Source organism: Cylas formicarius, unplaced genomic scaffold (genome assembly GCF_029955315.1).
Source record: "Cylas formicarius isolate icCylForm1 unplaced genomic scaffold, icCylForm1.1 PGA_scaffold_8__14_contigs__length_24414737, whole genome shotgun sequence".
NCBI classification, from domain to species: Eukaryota; Metazoa; Arthropoda; class Insecta; order Coleoptera; family Brentidae; genus Cylas; species Cylas formicarius.
In genome coordinates, this window is record NW_026844361.1 from 17419138 (window position 1) to 17436864 (window position 17727).

At 39.0% G+C, this 17727-nt stretch overlaps 3 protein-coding genes across 13 annotated transcripts in view; 2 read left to right on the top strand and 1 right to left on the bottom strand.

Moving 5' to 3' along the window:
• The window catches only part of LOC132705985 (GTPase-activating protein CdGAPr), a 100953-nt gene extending 92519 nt beyond the window's left edge, over nucleotides 1-8434 (top strand). For 4 of the 8 annotated variants that reach the window (XM_060677007.1, XM_060677003.1, XM_060677000.1 and 1 more), the window contains 4 exons: nucleotides 1575-3643; nucleotides 3704-3736; nucleotides 4878-5456; nucleotides 7716-8434. In XM_060677007.1, coding sequence (XP_060532990.1) covers nucleotides 1575-3643; nucleotides 3704-3736; nucleotides 4878-5456; nucleotides 7716-7788 — 2754 coding nt within the window. In that variant the 3' untranslated portion in view covers nucleotides 7789-8434. The remainder of the gene's footprint in view (nucleotides 1-1574; nucleotides 3644-3703; nucleotides 3737-4877; nucleotides 5457-7715) is intronic. The other 4 variants (XM_060677008.1, XM_060677002.1, XM_060677005.1 and 1 more) reach the window with 4 other exon arrangements.
• A 2873-nt stretch (nucleotides 8435-11307) lies between these two features.
• LOC132706371 (uncharacterized) lies at nucleotides 11308-14726 on the top strand. 4 transcript variants are annotated; one of them, XM_060677663.1, is made up of 9 exons: nucleotides 11308-11546; nucleotides 11600-12182; nucleotides 12295-12936; nucleotides 13410-13582; nucleotides 13628-13765; nucleotides 13828-13998; nucleotides 14049-14229; nucleotides 14303-14536; nucleotides 14588-14726. In XM_060677663.1, the coding sequence occupies exons 1-9, from the start codon at nucleotides 11418-11420 to the stop codon at nucleotides 14632-14634; spliced, it is 2298 nt and encodes a 765-aa protein (XP_060533646.1). In that variant the 5' UTR covers nucleotides 11308-11417; the 3' UTR covers nucleotides 14635-14726. The 4 variants fall into 4 exon arrangements, with proteins under 4 accessions (XP_060533646.1, XP_060533644.1, XP_060533645.1 ...); XM_060677661.1 differs by having other exon boundaries at nucleotides 13410-13765; XM_060677662.1 differs by having other exon boundaries at nucleotides 13410-13765; nucleotides 13828-13992.
• A 7-nt stretch (nucleotides 14727-14733) lies between these two features.
• On the bottom strand, nucleotides 14734-17646 carry LOC132706370 (ribosome biogenesis protein BOP1 homolog). The gene is made up of 7 exons (XM_060677660.1): nucleotides 17474-17646; nucleotides 17018-17424; nucleotides 16718-16963; nucleotides 16016-16668; nucleotides 15519-15959; nucleotides 14995-15343; nucleotides 14734-14942 (listed from the first exon to the last, which is right to left on the bottom strand). Exons 1-7 carry the CDS (start codon nucleotides 17570-17572, stop codon nucleotides 14786-14788), a joined length of 2352 nt encoding a protein of 783 aa, XP_060533643.1. The 5' UTR covers nucleotides 17573-17646; the 3' UTR covers nucleotides 14734-14785.
• Nucleotides 17647-17727: the final 81 nt, after the last annotated feature.

Here is a 17727-nt window from a genome sequence, read left to right on the forward strand (position 1 = left end):
CAATAAGCAAGTTAAAAAAGCCGATATTGTCTTTTTGATCACATAAAAATAAAAAAAATATATTTTTGACGCTTAATAGAACAAAAAAATACGTTTTTAGAGAAATGGTTTGAACTGTAACTGCTTCCAACTAATACCAACTAATTTATATTAAGGGTTTTGGAATATCAGCAACGTTAAAATTACGATTACGGTTAAATTAGAAAAAAAAATTTTTCAAAGAAACTTCCACAGGCCACAAGCTTTTGGATTATTCTTGCGTGGGTTGTTGCTGATGTTTCGCCGATCATCCTGTCGGCTTCTTCAGAGCTAACTGAAACATCGTCTCGGGTAACTGATACCCATATTGGTGACAGTCGCCGTTAAGATGTTTTAAATGCTTACAGATTTCTATAGATTCTCGGATTTATCGTTGGCAGAAAAATTAATTATATGCAAGAATTTAAATTTTATCGAATAAAATTTTATGTCCGGTTTCGTGATTGTCTTCAGCAAGAGCTGATGAGTCTATTTGTCTTAGTTTTAATGCTCTTTCATGTTCTTTGAGCCTAGTTGATATTTTTCCACCGGTCTCTCCAATGCATATGCATAGAATGCTGTAAACTCCTGACATCTCAAATGGATTTTTGGACAAGTGGTAAATCTGGTTTATTAAGAACTTTTGATATGCGATCAGTGATTATTTGAATGTAAGGAAGGACAACAGTGGCATGTGTTGGATTGCTTTCGGAAGGGTGTGGTGAAGAAGAGAACGGGATAATTGGCGAAACATTATCAAGTTCGACTCAACAACAACCAACGCAGGAAAAATTCAGAAGTTTTGTAAATAGTAGAGAAAAGGTGTCAATTGCTTTTCACTGTGCCCAATTTTCTGTTGTTTCCGAGAAAACCATCATCAGCTTAATTTTTTGTTGCTATGGAAATTAGTTTTCACTTAGATCTGTAAGTAAAGTCGGAATAGAAATAAAATCTGTGTCTTACTAAATTGTTTATGTGGAAATTACGTTAGTAGTTCAAATAATAACAGTGCATTATTACCGCAAATGGATATATTAAAACAAAATTAATATAACCATCAAACTTAATCCTATTGTTAGGTAGTAGTTGGAATAGGGTTTAAAGGCAACAAGAGATGCTAAATAAAAAATACATATATATTTTTTTCGGACTCTCTTAAAAAAACTGACTATGGAAAACAGCTAAACATTAAAAATGTTGGAAGTTTTTTTCTTCTTTCTTTACTACATATTTGAGTGCACCAGCCAAACAGAAAATTGAGAACGGCGAAAAGCAAGTGACAAATTTTTTCTAACTTTAGCGTTGCAGATACACATACCACCACGACTGTCCCTAACAATTAGTTGCTATCATGTTATTTTATTTCTATTAGCCCTCGATTAAATTATCTGTTACCGTATTGTATATCTCCTACCGTTATGCATGACCGCGAGAAAAAAAAAATTTAGGTTAGTCAGGTTTCAGAAACATAATTGACTTTTCCTAGGGAATGACGAATGACTGTCAATTTGTAACACTTACCCTCTATCCCCTTAAAGTGTTCGTTCGATTTGCAGAACCCGCAGAGGCGGATCTTGACTCGTGCGCGCCCCGAGGAGTTCAGTAGCGCGGCGAATTCGGTAAATCCGTCGCCGAAGAAGCAACCCCGGGTAGTGCTGTCGCCCGAGTCTATGTCACGCAAACGAACGCGCCTCGAAGATCAGCTCTCCGACATCCAGTACATCGACTGCAACACTCCCGAAAATGTCATCAACACGACGGCGCTGGTCCACGCCCATCCTCAGAGTCCGGCCGTCGAACGGGACAAGGTAGGCGGAGGCGATCTGTACCAGCCGAAGAACAAATCGCCAAGAAATTCGGATAACCTCGACACCAAGAGGCAGTCGCTGAACCTGGAGTCCATATCGCGAAACGCCCCGCCCATCACCAAGTCGTTTACGGAGATGGACATCAACAGACATTATCTGGGCGCCACGAGCATACTCACTACCCCCACCCCGAGCTCCCCCGGCTACAAGCAATTGGGAGAGTCGAGTTCGAACACCACCCCGGAAATGTCGCCTAATTATGAAAGCCTACCGTCGAAACTAAGCTTCCCGCAGCAGTCGCCTAATAAAGCGGCCACGCCCACGACCCCTACGTACGAGAACATACTGACAACGATCAATATAACGTACAAGTCGCCGTCGAGAAGCGCGCCGGGTTCGCCGCTCAAGAGTCCCGTCTACGAGAACGTTTCCCTTAATCCAGAGACGGTGGTGATACCCACGTCTACCGCGTCGTTGCCCGTGCAGGAAGCGAGCCAACCCGATTTATTTCTCGACGTTCAAAAGTCGGACCGACCTAAGAGCCTGAGCGCGTTAGAAGACCACAGTTCGGCCGACTCCACCCTCAAGGCCAACAGTTCGGTGGCGGTGTGCGACACCAGCGAGCAAACGTCGCTCGCGAGCTTCAACGAGCAGGCCACGTTGAGCTCGAATCAGTCGTCGAGGTCGAACGTGCAGTATACGGCGAGCAGCGTTAGCTCCGCCCCCTATCACTGCATCGAGAATTGCGAAAGACTGAGCCCGACCGACCTAAGCCTGAGCGAGGTGGTGCAAAGCTCGACCGAGAATCTGAGCACTAGTCACACGTCGATCAGTTTTCCGGACAGTCCGTCGAAGAACAGTCCAAACGTGAGTCCGACTTCGGACACGAAACGGAGCGAACGGGGCGCATCGAACGACAACCTGACGACCGAATCGGAGGTGTGGTCGCCGATACCCCCGAGGCCGGACAGTACGAATCTGATCGATTTCAGCCCGGACAGTCCGGCTACGTGTCTGTCGCAGAACGACAAGAGGAAATCGGACGAGACCGAGTCCTTCGACGACAGCGCCATCTACCAACAAGTCAAGTACTTTCGGCGTTCGATACACGAGGTGAACGCGTTACTCGACCTGGATGGCTCGAAGACCGACGATGGTGCGAACGTTTACGAGGAGGTGGCGACGCCCGGTGGCGAGGAAGAGAACGGCTACGATTCGTTGGAGCACGTGTACGAGAACGTGGAGGGCGACGAGTTGAAGAAAGACGGCGCGAAAACCGACGAGCATGAGACCGTCTTGGTGGAGCGGTTCAACGTGAAAGACCTGAAGAATAAGTTCGAGGAGAAAATGGAGGCGAAAACTAAGTGCGCCGACGCGAAACCGAAGGCTCAGAAATTGGTAGATTCGCAGAAGCGGGAAGAGGAGAAGGAGGGGAACAAAAGTCAATCGAGGCGGGTGGTGTACGAGAAAGACAGCCTTCCGCCGTGTCTGCGCGCGCGCAACCTCAAGCATCAGCTGAAAACGCGCTCGCTAGACGAAAACGATTTCGACAAGGAGTTCGGAGTCGGGTTACGGCAGAGGCGGAAGTCGCTGGACGAGGGTGCGGCCTACAAGACGAATTCGCTCCCGAAAACGCTAAACCAACCCAAAAGGTTGCCAGCGGACGACGGCAGAGTCGAGTCGATGCACCTGGCGCACAGCGGCGAGAAGGTGAACGACAAGGACGGCGCGAAGGAACTGGAGGAGGAGCAGAAGAAGAGGGAGCGGATCGAGAAGTACAAAGAGGAACGGAGGAAGATACTGCACGAGAGGTACAGGTAAGCACCCGGGACGTTTTCAGTCCTCGTTTATCGCGTATCGTTTTCTTTTATTTTTAGTCCTTTTGGTTCCAAAGTTGTTCTGGTTAAATCGTATGTATAAAGATCTTTTTTTTTTCGCCTGGGGGAAGTGCACCGCTGTTTGGATGGGTTAGCACCGTCTTTTTTTTTATTCGATTATACTTGATAGGAGATGGGCCCTTGTCGTGTCTTGTTAATTTTTTTGAAAACCACATTTTGCGGAAAGTTTGCAACCAAACGGCTCACCAACTTTACCGTTAAAAAAAACTTGGCACAAGCAGTCTCAAATTTAAATCGCCTCAATTAATTTTAGTTCAAATGACCAACACTTTTATTTTCGTTTCTCGCTCCTATCGAAGATACTCGGGTTAATATCTTCGCCACTATATGTGTTTTTCGCTTAGGTTATATATTCTCCCAAAGATGGCGTAACGTAGAGCAGAAACACGCCCTCGACACCTACCTTTCCCGATCATGTGACGTCTATCGCAATACCAAAACAGTGGCGATTCACTAAAACTGATTAAAGGGTTTTCGTAGTTGTTGGTTAAAGTATAATAAAAACCCTAAATATAATAAAATAATGCTGAACAATATAGTTTGACAAAAGCTATCCTGCCAAATAATTGTCTTAAATACTTGGGGTGAAAAAACTTATGATTAAGCTGGCTAAGGGAAAATACTGGGAACTATTTTGAAGTTTCTAGAATGACCACCAGGGGACACAAATCTTAAATTTTAATATTGTATTAGAAGTATTTGATTCTTAGTTGTTAAATAGTTTTTGCTCTATTTTTCGAGACAAAGTGGTGGGGGTGTCTGAACATTTTCCAAAATAAATAGGATAATTGTTACACTTATCTCTAAAAATGCATATTCTAAGGTGTTTTGGAAGTTAATTTTTTGCACATTTTGTCACCTAACCAAAACTGGTCTGTAATGGTTATTTTACCACATGGTTAATTCGTTCTTCCACTTTAGTGGCTCAACTTTTTGTGACTGATGTAATATTTCTTGAAATGGACAAATATTTACCTACAACCCAATTTTTACTTTTTAAAATTAACAGCCTGAGAATTTTTATTTATTGCTAATTTGTGCAATTTTTAGATAAATGATATTAGAGAGGGTGATAAGGATGATTAACATCAAAGTTCCAATTTGAGAATAAAATCAAATCAAACACCGCAATATGCACTTTTTCATTCTTCAGGTCTGAATCATTCAAGGAAGACAAGGACGTTCTCCTGTCCCGCCTGAAGATCTACAAGGGCAAAGAAGAAACGTCGGAGGCGGGGCAAGCGCCGGATCCCGCGCTATCCGAACGGTCGTATCGAATCCGCAGGAAAAGTACGCGCAGCGAAAGCGAAGTGATAGTACCGAGCGAAAAGTCAAAAAATAACGCGGCAACTCCGCTCAAAGGCAGCCTGACGGATATAGCGGGCCGAGACGAGCGATCCGCCTCGGCGATCGAGCCCGCAAAACCCGCCCCCGGCAGCCTAAAAATAAAGGCGGCCATATTCGAGCAGCAAAACCAAAAATCTCAGCCGGTGATGATGGATTACGGCAAACACCGAACTTCCGCGAGGGAAAAGAACGAAGACACCGACCAGCAGAAGGTCAGTAAAGGGGCGGCGGATGAGACTTTAAAAGGTTTGGATTTTATCCGACACAAGCGGAGGGAAGACGAAGTGGCCAGGGAGGAGAGGCGGAGACATACGTACGAGACGAGGGAACGCGAGACCGAGATGGATAGGTTGAGGAGGGTTAGTTTGGAGAGCAGGAGTCCGAGGTTAGTGTTGGGCTACTGAACTTCAGAAGGTGGTCGGTATATTGCGTCACAAAGAGCGGGGAGAAGTCCTGTGGCGGCACATGTACACCCTGTGCCATATAAAACGATCCACTATACGATCTAGAAACCCATAGGAGATACGAAAAAAAGTTTCGTACAAAAGTGTCGGACTCTCCGGAAGATTTAAAATAATATAATTTTGTTGATACAGGGTGTCCCAAAAGTGTCTTGCCCGGTTTTATTTTAAATGAAAGGCCCTGCATATTCCGCCATTTTTTGAAACCTTCGTTAAATTCCTATTCAAATTTTGAATAATTTAGGCAGAAATTGAGGTTATGTGTTTTTTTTATTGCTCCATATAAAATTGTGTTGTGACGCTAATAATCCAGGACCTGCAACAAAAATTTAACCACCTACAAAGGAGATGTTGCATCTACTCAATCAGTTTGCCGTTTGGCGAATTCATTTAACAAAATCTCATGGTTTTCAAATGGAAAAGCCTATTTTTTTTTCAGATATCAATTCCAGGACAAAAAATATTGTAAGTTTGCAATTTAACTTATATTAAAATTTTACTTACTTTTTGAGATATTCGAGATTTAAAATAACACCCGTATTAATTTATTTATTTTTTAAATAGCAGAGACATGATACTACTTCTTTTAAAGATATAATACTCCAGATATTCGAATAAAACCTGTTGCTAACAATACAAGGTGTCCATTAATGCGTGAAAATTCTGAAAAAATCGACTCTATACTACAGACTTAATAAAACTTCAGAATTCATATTTAAAGAAGCATTTAGTAGTTAATTAGTTAGTTAGCTATCTAGCAAAAATAAATAATTAAAGTCTATAGGTTAATCAAAACACTATAACTATTATAACTATACAAATAAAATATATGCTAACAAAAAAATTGACAACTATGAATTTTTTGAATAGAAATATGAAAAACAACAATCAGAAATAACAAAGTTTGTTTATACCTTAATACCTCAAAAATAAAAAAAAGATTGTGATATCATAGCCAACTACATTTTTAAATATTTTGATATTTTTTTGATGTTTTGATGCCAGATGGACGAGCATTTTAAGAGGAACATTTTTAACTAAATTTTATGGACCGAATTAACTCACCCCTTTTAGTTATTTTTTTTATAGATTTATTTATTCAAATTTGTTACCTTGGTTAGTTAGCCTATAAAATGAGAAAATACCTAATATTGCCAGCAAGTGACCTAACGCGGATAGCTTTTCTAAATTCAACAAGAATTTATAGGTGTGTTGTTTTAAACCTCGAATATCTCAAAAACTAAATAAAATTTTAATATAAGATAAATTACAAACTTACCTTATTTTTTGTCCTGGAATTGATATCTGAATAAAAATACAGGGTGTTCTATTGGCAGGCAAATCTTGAGATTTTGTTAATTGAATTCACCAAATTTGGCACACGGTGTACATATACCTAATTCTAAAGTATTAAAATTGCAAGGGTGAAGAAAAACTTAAAAACATTTTTTTTCCTATTTTTCCTACTACTCGTTCTAAACTACTGAATCATCCACCCATCGAGACCTCAACAGCAATGTTGCCGGATTTACCACGTTTACGTTACACGTCATAGTTTTGTCGCTTTGTCGCCCTATTTATTTTTATTGCAATATTCACGTTTAAATATCTCCAAAACTGCCACAGCTGAAACGATAAAATTTAATCGCTGGGGGTTTTTGAATATGCAGAATTCAAAAAAGCTAACAGTAATGTTGTCAGATTTACCACTTTTTAGATACACCTCATAATTATGTTATTTCAAATGCAATGCCCGTTTTATTTTTATTGCAAAATTTTAGTTCTGTTAATTACAGAACTACGGCAACACCGCGTTTTCAGTAAAAAGTACCAAAACGCATAAATAATATCTCTGAAACTGTCGAAGCTGGAACGATAAAATTCAATACCTGGCAATTTTTGAATACGCAAAATTCAAAAATATTAACAGTAGTACCAGATTTACCACCGTTAATAAAACAATTCTGAACATCGCAGAATTTTGGAGGTTTTTGAAAATAGACAGCTTTAGAAGTGTATCACTTAAAGGTTACCAGAATTAGAAATATCATCGCAAAATCTGACAACATGCCGGTACTTGTTACTATCCCGATATAATATTAAAAAACATTAAAATTGCACATTTAATATTTTTTCAATTTAACAATATGCAAAAAAATGTGGAAATAATTTTTCATTTACAGGAAGGAGAGGACCTCGCCGACCTACTGCATTAAGGACATGAAGGCAATTTTCGAATCAAAATCCAAACAATAACTTCGAGAGGGTTATTATACAATTTACAATTTTAAAGATATTACTAACTTAAATATGAATCGACCAAATTTATTCTACGACTTCGTTTTGCTAGAATTAACGAGTTATGTTTTTTTTTTGTAAATACTCTCGTATATAGGACGAAACGATATTTTTGATTTAGGGACACATGGATGACGTGTAGATGGTACTAAGGCCACATATTGATACGTTGGGCAACGTGCGTGACATTTTTGTTATTTATTTTTGTACGTTTTTTTGGTTGTTATATGAAGTTAGGTTAGGATATTTTTGACATTTTGTATCGCAGTTTACGGCCTGTCCCAATTTTTTAGTAGGGACTGCTCTGCAACGGTTCTGTTTTGTTTTTGATGTGCTCTCACTAGGAGTGGAACTGCTATTGGCGTGTATCACTGATGCTTAAACGTTTCGAAGAAAACGTCTCCTTCAACGATAGAATATTACATCGCAAATTTTCTGCCTATATAGTAAACGACAATAATTAAAAACGTTTTCTTTGAGTCGAATCGCTGCTTGTTTCTCTGAATATAAGTGTTCTTGTCTCACCTTATTTATTTAAACTCAGTTGTATATAATGTAACTATGCTTTAATATTGCAAATATATAGTTATGTTAAATAAATCAAACCGAATTTCGTGTTAACTTATTTTACCAAACCTGTCCCGTGTAATTCCTGTACACTTTGTTCGCCGATATTTAACGCACTAACGACATTTTTTTTGTAGCGCCTTCTTCAATCAAAGCTGTGAAAATAGAAAATTAAACTTCATTTTAATTTTAAATCTGTACTTTTACATTCATATAACCAAAAAATGTTAATTAAAAAAATGAAATCGAAGCCAACATAGGCAAACAATTTCGATTTTTTAACCTTCATTCTCTTACTGTATTAGAATGTTTTGCGCATATATAACTGATGCGTCGCAGATGGCTATGAAATCTTCGTAGAGAATGTATGGACCTTTTGCGCATGCTTCACCCGCCAGCTGACTGAGTTGCTACATTGCCGTATTTTTTTTTTTTGGAAAATGCATTTTTTTTAAATCTCTGAAATCCGAACATAATTGGCAACGTCGAGCTAATTAATTACTATTGTCGCAGAATAGTCTGTGTCCTGTGCCACAGTTGTTTTCATTTTTGACGTCAATATCTCCGTACCGTACTCACAAACTTGTAAAATTTGTGCTTTCAATACTTTGTTCTTACACGAAATTGCAGCAAATGTGGCAAATATGAGGACCTAACATTTAACAAACTGGAAAATAGACTTACACAAATATTTACATATGAATTTACCAAACAGAAACATCTTTGGTTAGACTTAAATAGCTCCAGGAATAATGTTAGGGTAATATGTTTTAGTGTACAAGAATTACAGCAAACATAACAAAGCCATTAAGTTTCAAGTTGAATTTTTATTAGAACAAGCAGTATTTCTTACTCCTTGTCAACCACTGTCTATAGGAGGTGGCTTCTTGAACATTTTTTCATTTAGGTCTCTTGAGTTATTTCAATGGAGGTTAAACCTATGAGTTTATGAAAACGCCGCTTTGGGCCGATTTACAAAAAAAATAGCTCACATAAAAAAATGCAGGTAGAAATTGCATCGTATCTACTTGAAGAACAAAATCAATTCTCCATTGCTTTTCCAGACCTTAAATCCTTTTTTGTCTGAACATTTAATAGGATTTCGACATATTTTGAGAAAACACTGCCGCAAGGTCTTATGGGTACTACGCCAGAATTTGTCATTGGAGCTGCCATTGGTTAAAAACGAAATTTTAAACCTCGCGCAGCATGCGCACTTTCGTTGAACCTTCTCAAAAACATTTTACATAGTTCCTTGACAAGTTCCTGCACTGTTAGCACAGGTAGGTATGTCTAGTAGCTATATAGCGTATACTAATAAGATGAGAAAAAATATTGAGATGATGGGATATTTAATATGCGCATGCGCGGTCATTTGAGGTCTCGTTTTCAACAACAACTCGTTTCAAACAACCCAACAATCTTAACCGCGACTCAGGTCTTTATCAGGCATCCGAGACGGTGTTTATGCCCCTCATTTAGCTCCGCCCCAAGGGTGCGAAAGATCTTTAGGAGTTAAATGAGTTAGCTTATGGTGGATTGGAAAATCTGGCGGTATTTATATGCCATAATTTAAAAGATCCTTCTGAAACATAGTTATTTTCATTTAAGTGAAGGTCATTTGTCCAACCTTCTCCAACATTTATGAGCAGTATTAAAGGACTAAATATAGTATTTAAATTTAATTTAATTTAAACTTTATTGTTAAAAAGTAAGTCAAAACTACGTCCCGCGAAGGCAAAACGCCTTTTTTTCAGATCTAGGATGTTCTTTAGAATGAAAGAACATGATAAATATGTGAGTGAAACCAAAACCAAAAAAAGGAAATGGCATAAAATTTTGTCTTAATTAAACCGTTAAAACTTTTAGGATTGACAAACATCTGACTTTTTGTATGTTTCGGATGGGTTTTTAAATATTTTCTTTGGGATTTGTGTTTTTCTGGAGTAACATCATTTTCTTAATAATAATAATTAATTAACATCAATTAACTTTAACACAGAGCACCCAAATTATAAGTATGGCTATTAAGACATTTAATGCGCTTCAAGTGTAAATGTTTGTAAGTGTAAGGCGAAAGTCAGTGGAATACTCTAGGAGATCTCACCACCAAAATATCTAGCTTTAATCGGTAATCAATACGTATAAAATATATAACAATATTATTTCTGATGCAGAGGTTTACTCAAATAAGTCTATGTTGCCTTAATATATTGCCCATGTGTATTTAAAATTTGCATTATATGGGAGTTTTATAGTCCGTACTTTATTCCTTTTCCCATTCGTGAGGGGGTTTTCTTTCTCTACCAGCCTCCTAGGAATAGTAATTCTATGCTGAAAAAACAGGAATTTTTAAAGCGAAGCGATGATAAAAAGCATATCGGGAAAAGCAATTTCTTTAATGTGCGCATGCGCGGTCATTTCAAATGTCATTTCAACCAATAAGATTTGTCATCTCAAGCCAACCAATAACACTTGGCGGCGTTTAACATCCAACATGGCCGCTGACACTGCTGATAGTTCGGCTGGATTTTGTTTAAATCTAGCATTTTTACGGCAGCATTTACTCGAAATATGATCACATCTCGTTAAATAATGTGAAAACGAGTTGTGTGTGGTGATCGCAGTTTAGAAAGAATATAGCACAAAGTTCAGGTCAGTGTGCAAAATTAGAGGCATGCGCGCAAAATGGTTTCCTGCTCATTAATTTTAACGTCCGAATTATCCAATAGCTACGATCGAGGATTTCGTCGGTGCTTCACTGACATAAGAGATCTTGCAAATTGTGAGCATGGAACGAAACGAAACGACAGCCTTAAAGAATAAACAAATCTAGACTATCCCAGTGGAGAAACTCCTACTCTTTGTTAATGTCATTTATGCGTCTTTGTTTGCGTCGAGGCGCACGCATCTGTCATTTGTGTCTATTTTACCTTTGACACTTGTTTGGGCTTCTGCTAGATTTTGCTTTCGTCGTAGTTCGAAGTTGGAAGCATTTTTGTTGGAATGAACTAGTTAAAATGAGTTGTTTCAAACGGGTTTGCAGATTGTGCTTGACGCGTACTGATGACTATACGAGTGTATTTGTCGCCGTCGAGCCTCTGGGTCTGCCCATAACAGCATTACTAAAAGCTTTTTTACCCGATTTGGTATGCAGCGATAGCTTTGTAAAAAAGTAATTACATGAATTTTTATTTTCTAGTACACAGGTCTCTCTGTCAATCCCGTAGTATGTAAGAACTGCCTCATTCAGCTAAAAAACACATACCTTTTCCGTCTAAAATGTTTACAAACAGAAAACCTCATTGGGATATATTTACGTGAATCCCGATGCACTGCGCTTTGTATCAATCTCGAAGATGTCCTTTACTACTGGTCCAAAAATGACTCCAAACTTAATAAAAGTGGGCAAGATTTATTAAGTGAACCTACCCCGATGTCGTCAGTTGATGGGAAAATAGTTTTAAATAGCAAAGTGTTTTCTCTCATTAACATGGATTTAACGGAGCGTGCTAAAGACGCTTTAACAAAAAATGTAAAGACCTATGAAAAGAATAAATCTGGCAATAAACCCATTGCTAAACCTGATAAAAATAGTGTACCGGATTTGCAAAAGGATCCTTTAGAAATTACCATAGAGAAGAGCCCTGAATCCTTACCTGTGGAGAAGAATTTACAATCAGATTTAAAGGAAATTGTGGTGAATTCAAAACTTGAAGGTAATTTAAAAGAGGTGACAAATTCATTACCAAGTAAGGAGACCTGTGAAGTTGCGAGCAATGGTGGTATGTTAATCATTTATTATGACAATTGCATTCTCTAGATTAATTGTTAAGTTATTTTACAGTTTTTGAAAAAAAATTACTGCTGTTATATTTGCTTATTTGTTATTATCAGAATCCAATGATTCAGCTACTGGTAAGGCCGGACAAAAATTATCTGATGAAGTGCCAAAAGAGAGAATAAGGATCCGCTCTGACTTAGAGTTAAAGAGTGTGCGTACCCTCAACCATGAACTGTACCCTCAACCCCAAGTCCCCGACAAAGGGATCCCATTAAAGGTAATTATCAAACCCTCGCCAGCTTTGATGAAAGAGCAACCAAAAGTATTAAACTTTCGTCAATTCACGCCCGTGCGTCGGTACAAAAAGATATTACCCCGAAAACCTGTAGAAAATTTAATAGGACCAGAACCTAAAGTACAATTAGAAAGTGATCTAGCTGCTAATGAGAAGTCTACACACTTAGGAGAAGGACAGGGTGATTATATTAAAGAAGAGCCCTTAAGAGGCAGTGAAAACGAGTTAAGTTGCTCTACCCCTTCAGATGAAGACACTACAAGCGCCAGTGAGAGTTATATGTGTGAGAATATTTTAGAAGAGAACAGTAAAAATGGAGTCCAAGATATAATCGATAAGATACCAGAAGTTTCGGAGGATGCTGTGGATGTTCCAGATTATGTACAGATAAATAAGATTAGTTACGAGGATCTAGCAAAAATGTGCAAAGAGAATAAGCTCCATTCTTTGCCCCGAAAAGGTAGGTTTGTAATAATATTCCCCTTGTGTGCAGTAGTTTTTCTGTTCATTAAGTTTGAGTTTTTTATACTTTGTAAAGGACCCTTGTTGCTAAACATCTAAGGACATTTTTGGGTTTGCTAATAATTCAAATCTACTTTTAACACCCTCAAAAAGGTAGGTTTTTATTAATACTCCACTTATTTGCAGTATTTTGTCTGTCCACTAAGTTTAAGGTTTTTATACTTTATAAAGGACCCTTGTTGCTAAACATCTAAGGACATTTTTGGGTTTGCTTGAGGAAATAAATCTCATTGGTATTCATTATTCTAACTAATAATTCAAATCTACTTTTAACATTCCCAAAAAGGAAGGTTTGTATTAATACTCCCCTTGTGTGGGGTAGTTTCTTTGTTTACTAAGTTTGAGCTTTTTATACTTTGTAAAGGACCCTTGTCCCTAAACATCTAACTTTAACTTTTTTACACCCCCCAGACGAGAAAGTCAAAATGTTGCCCGCACACAGAATGTCGCGGCGGTGGCCTAGAAAAAGACTTAGACTGGTGGCGGTAGACGCGAAAGAATTGCAAGACATCAAAAAGAAAAAGTTGGGCGCAGTTCCATTGAAGGCGAAACAGCAAATACTGAGTGCCGACGATGAAAAACATGTAAGTTCGAAAGATGTGGTAGTTCTTTATACCAACCTCTCAAAGGACGGGGATTATGTCAGCGACCACGATTATCTCATCAGTCCCTATAGGAGGAATAATTTGTTTTTCCCGAGATGGAATAAGTGCTTCTGTCTTTGTTTGCTATGCGGTAAAATGCAAACGGAAGTCGAACACAAAGAGGTAAGCGTAAGCTAATGAAAACTGGTAAGGCATCGTGTAACGTCTGTCTGCGATATTTCTAGCACATGATGGGTCATAGTACGGTATGCGATGTCTGCGGGGTCGATTACCATAACGCCTTCATCCTGAACCTACACGCGAAGTGTCATAAAATCTTTTGCACCGACTGCAACGAGGACATCCCCTATGGAAAGTACAAGAAGCACTGTCTCAATCACCACAGCAAAGTGAGGGTGCTTTTGCTTTTTCTCCATGTTTGGTTTGCCAAAATTTTCTGTTGTAGGCCGTAAAGAAAGCGGAAAGTAGTTTAAATGCTTCCGATTCGGGGAAAGGAAACAGTATCGATCCCAAAGAATCGAGCGTGGCCGGGTCTTTCAAATCGACTGACAGTGGTAAGATACCCACGCTTCGGAAGTACGAAAATACGGCAAAGAAAAGGCGAAGGAGCGCGCCCCAAAAGGAAGGTAAGACCTTGATATTTGAACTACTAAGTAGTTCAAATGGCCGCCGGCAAGATTTACCGATAATTTTATGCAGCATCTGGAGACGAAAGTAAAGGCGAGGATGACCAAGAAGATGAGGAGGCAGGTAAACCAGTGAAACGTTCAAAAATGAAAACAAAGGGAAGAGAGAAGAACAAAAAGTTGAAATCGCGGGCTGGCGAGGAAGAAAGTGAAGACGAAGAATGTCTTCCCGGGCAATATCGCGCAACGAAAAGTTTGTATCGCAGAAGAACGCTGAGATCTCGCGCCAAAGCGTCAGCTAGCTCAGGTAAGCTGGTTGTTCTCTTAGGGGTTTAAGTGTGAAACGGTTCCCTTGCAGATGATTTGCAATTCCCGAGGCGAAGGTCCCCCAGGTGCTCCAAATGATTGGCGATTTAAGAGGAGTTTGTACATAACTTTGAGTGTTCCCTATTAAGTAAATCAACGTGAAGTTTTTGTTTCACTTTAAGTCAGCACACCACACAATTTTTATACCGTTTATTTATCTTAGGGAGAAATAAATTATAACGAGAATGATTTAATTAGAATACAGCTTTATGGTTGCATCCGCTCCCGACGAAAACACCCACGGCTGCAGGGGGTGGAAGTGCACCGCGAAAATGCCGAAGTCGTTGTAAGGCTCGTGATTCTGAAGCCGTTTCAGCGGTACGATCAAGGGATTTTGTAAGAGGTCGCTAGAAACAAGCATATATGTCTGCATATTGGGGAAAATATTAGTTTACTTACTTGTACACCATCCCGTGGGAAATTATCAAACTCCTGTCGTCCGAGCCTGTCGCGAAGAGGGGATACCTCTTGTGGAACGCGACCCCACGCACACCGGTTCCGTGTAATCTCAAAGTCTGATAGGGTTTCGTGCTCAGGTCCAAATCGAACCACAGCACTTTGCGGTCATGCGTTCCGACTAGAAGATTGTCGCCCAATGGATGAATCGCCATGGTTGATATCCACTTTGAGTTGGTCAACAATTTTTTCAACTGCGACTGCTTTATCAGGTCATATATTCGAACGTGTCGCTGGGTGGCCACGAACAGATAGGGTTTGGTAGGGTGAAACAGAATACATTGCACCAACCCTAAAAATAAAAGTTCCCGCTTGCATAGGCTTTGTAAATCAGCTGCGATAGTTTTGGTTAGTTTTAATTTGCCTTTACAAAGGATGACTCCAATAAAAGCAAAGTGGTTTTGGTACATTTGACCTACTTATAGAAGCATTTCAAAGTACCTCCTACTACTGTAGCTAGCACTAACCTTTTGATTTAGTAAATGGCAGCTGGCTCCTCCTTTTAGATATCTGGGATATTAAAATAGATTTACTTTGCCCGTCAGGCATAACCGACCCGAAATAATCCCCCTTGCCGTGCCACGTCACTTGACTGACTTCTTTAAAGTGTTTTAATTGTATCCTAACACCTTTAGAGTGCAATTCTTGCTCCGGCTCGCACCACTGAACTGTAGTCCGGATTCTTTCGATGATTATTTCATCGGACTTGGGAGCTTCTTCAAGCACAGTGTCTGTTGTGCTACTCACAACAAAATCGCCGACGTCTGGGTTTATTAGGAATACGTTATGGCCAGATGCTACCAGAATTAAAGAGAGAGCAGAGTTGGGGCACCATTCGACGGACCTCACTACATCTCCTGTGGGTATTGTCTTGAGACACCGACCTGTATTGACTTCCCAAATTTTCACTAGAAAAGGAACAACTCAATGGTATATCTGATTGCAGGAAATCTAGGCAATATACCTGTGCCATCATCGGATCCACTAACTAGGTACTGCCCAGTTTTTTCTGTACTAATTGATCTAACCATATCTGTGTGCCCTTTGTATTCTATAGCTAATACAGTGGGGAACGGTTGTAAATCTCGGGGACTTGGTAATTGAGGTACTAAAGATTCAGGATCAATATTTAATTTCATTTTTATCGCTCTGGGTGCCAAGTACAAATCCAAACATCTCAGGAAACGCTCCTTGATGAACCTGGGATAGGCGGGAACTTTTCTCAAAGAATCATACTTCTGTGGCACAAAATGCAACTTTCTCTTCCAGGGTGAATTCTTCTGTTTATTCCAATCTTTCAGTTCTTTTGCATCAAATAAATATTCAGGCGGTGGATTGTAAGACTCTGCATGCCCAGGTAGCAAACGTTTTGGAGCGGGAATGTGTTTGTGAATTCTTCTCATCTCTTCAGCTTGATCGTCAGTTTCCCACAGCATGTAAAACTGAGGCTCTTTTTTGGCTCTTAATTTAGCTTGTTCCTCTCGAGTCTTGATCCACCCCATTTTCAAAGCATGTACTAACTTGGAAACTTTCTTTGCTTCACTTTTACTGGGCAAAAAAGAACGTTTGTGTTCGGGGAACTTTCTGATGGGCATTTGTTCTACTTTGCTGGTAAACCTATGGAATACATTCTAATATGGGTACAGGTACAGATAATATGTATTACCATTCAATCCAAGGGGCATATTCATCAAAGTTTATATCGGGGACCATTTGACCTTGTATCCTCTTAATTAAAGTAATATCTTCATCACTAAGTATTACATTTTGCCCAGTTTGGGGATCTTTAACAGTTCTCCAAAAGTCAGGATCTTCCATTCTCTTCAGAAAGTCATCCAAATGATCACCCGTGTCTGGTTTGATAATTTTTTTCCCATCCCAATCATATCCAATGTGTTTGTAATCATCATACCTGTAAGCTCAATAAAAAATAATTAGAAGGTTGTGAATACACCATTTAACTCACCAATGTTTTGGTATATTGCCTATAGTATTCCTAATGTCTTCTTCATCACTGGTGTCATGATCTTCATACTCGTCTTTTGAAGGTAATTTTATTCCATTATCTTCACTAGGCTGCATAGTTTCTGATGTCCCTTCTTTATCTTCTTTGAAATAATCTTCTGACTCTTCTTCACTTTTGGATGCATCTGGATACTTTCTGGAACTTTCTTTGACTTCATTTTCACTTGCAGAACTATCCTCTTCATCTTCACCTGACTCTTCACTTTCTTCTTCTGAATATCCTGAAATATTGTCACTATCTTCTTCACTTTGTTCTTCAATAGATTCGTTATCTTCATTATCGCTTTCTTCTATTTCCCTTTCGGAATCTGAACTGTCCACTTCGTTAACAATTCCCGTAAAAATATCCTAAAAGTTCATGTATTAAAATTCTAAAAATAAATAGATTCTTGTGTACCTCGTCATTGGATTCTGAATCTTGATTCTCTGGAACGGTTTTTGATATTCTTTTGACTTTGCCTGATTTTCGTGGTAAGGAATTCTGCTGCTTGCCCATATTATAAAAAAAAAACAGAAAAAATGTATATCAAACAATCCCACGTGAAATTAAATTCTGGAAAATAGGTTAGAAAGTTCATTTGAACTACTGCGAAGACTGATATTAGTCATTGAATCCGATTCTTATTTTGTGGTTGACTTACCAAATTGTAT

Excerpts from the sequence above, each read along its gene's own strand:
- LOC132706371 (XM_060677661.1), top strand. The coding sequence starts at position 11,418 with ATGAGTTGTTTCAAACGGGTTTGCAGATTGTGCTTGACGCGTACTGAT. Across the intron at positions 11,547-11,599 it reads AAGCTTTTTTACCCGATTTG|TACACAGGTCTCTCTGTCAA; the intron begins GTATGCAGCGAT and ends TTTATTTTCTAG. Across the intron at positions 12,183-12,294 it reads TGAAGTTGCGAGCAATGGTG|AATCCAATGATTCAGCTACT; the intron begins GTATGTTAATCA and ends TGTTATTATCAG.
- LOC132706370 (XM_060677660.1), bottom strand. The coding sequence starts at position 17,572 with ATGGGCAAGCAGCAGAATTCCTTACCACGAAAATCAGGCAAAGTCAAA. Across the intron at positions 16,964-17,017 it reads GGCAATATACCAAAACATTG|GTATGATGATTACAAACACA; the intron begins GTGAGTTAAATG and ends TTGAGCTTACAG. Across the intron at positions 16,669-16,717 it reads TATGCCCCTTGGATTGAATG|GTTTACCAGCAAAGTAGAAC; the intron begins GTAATACATATT and ends TGTATTCCATAG.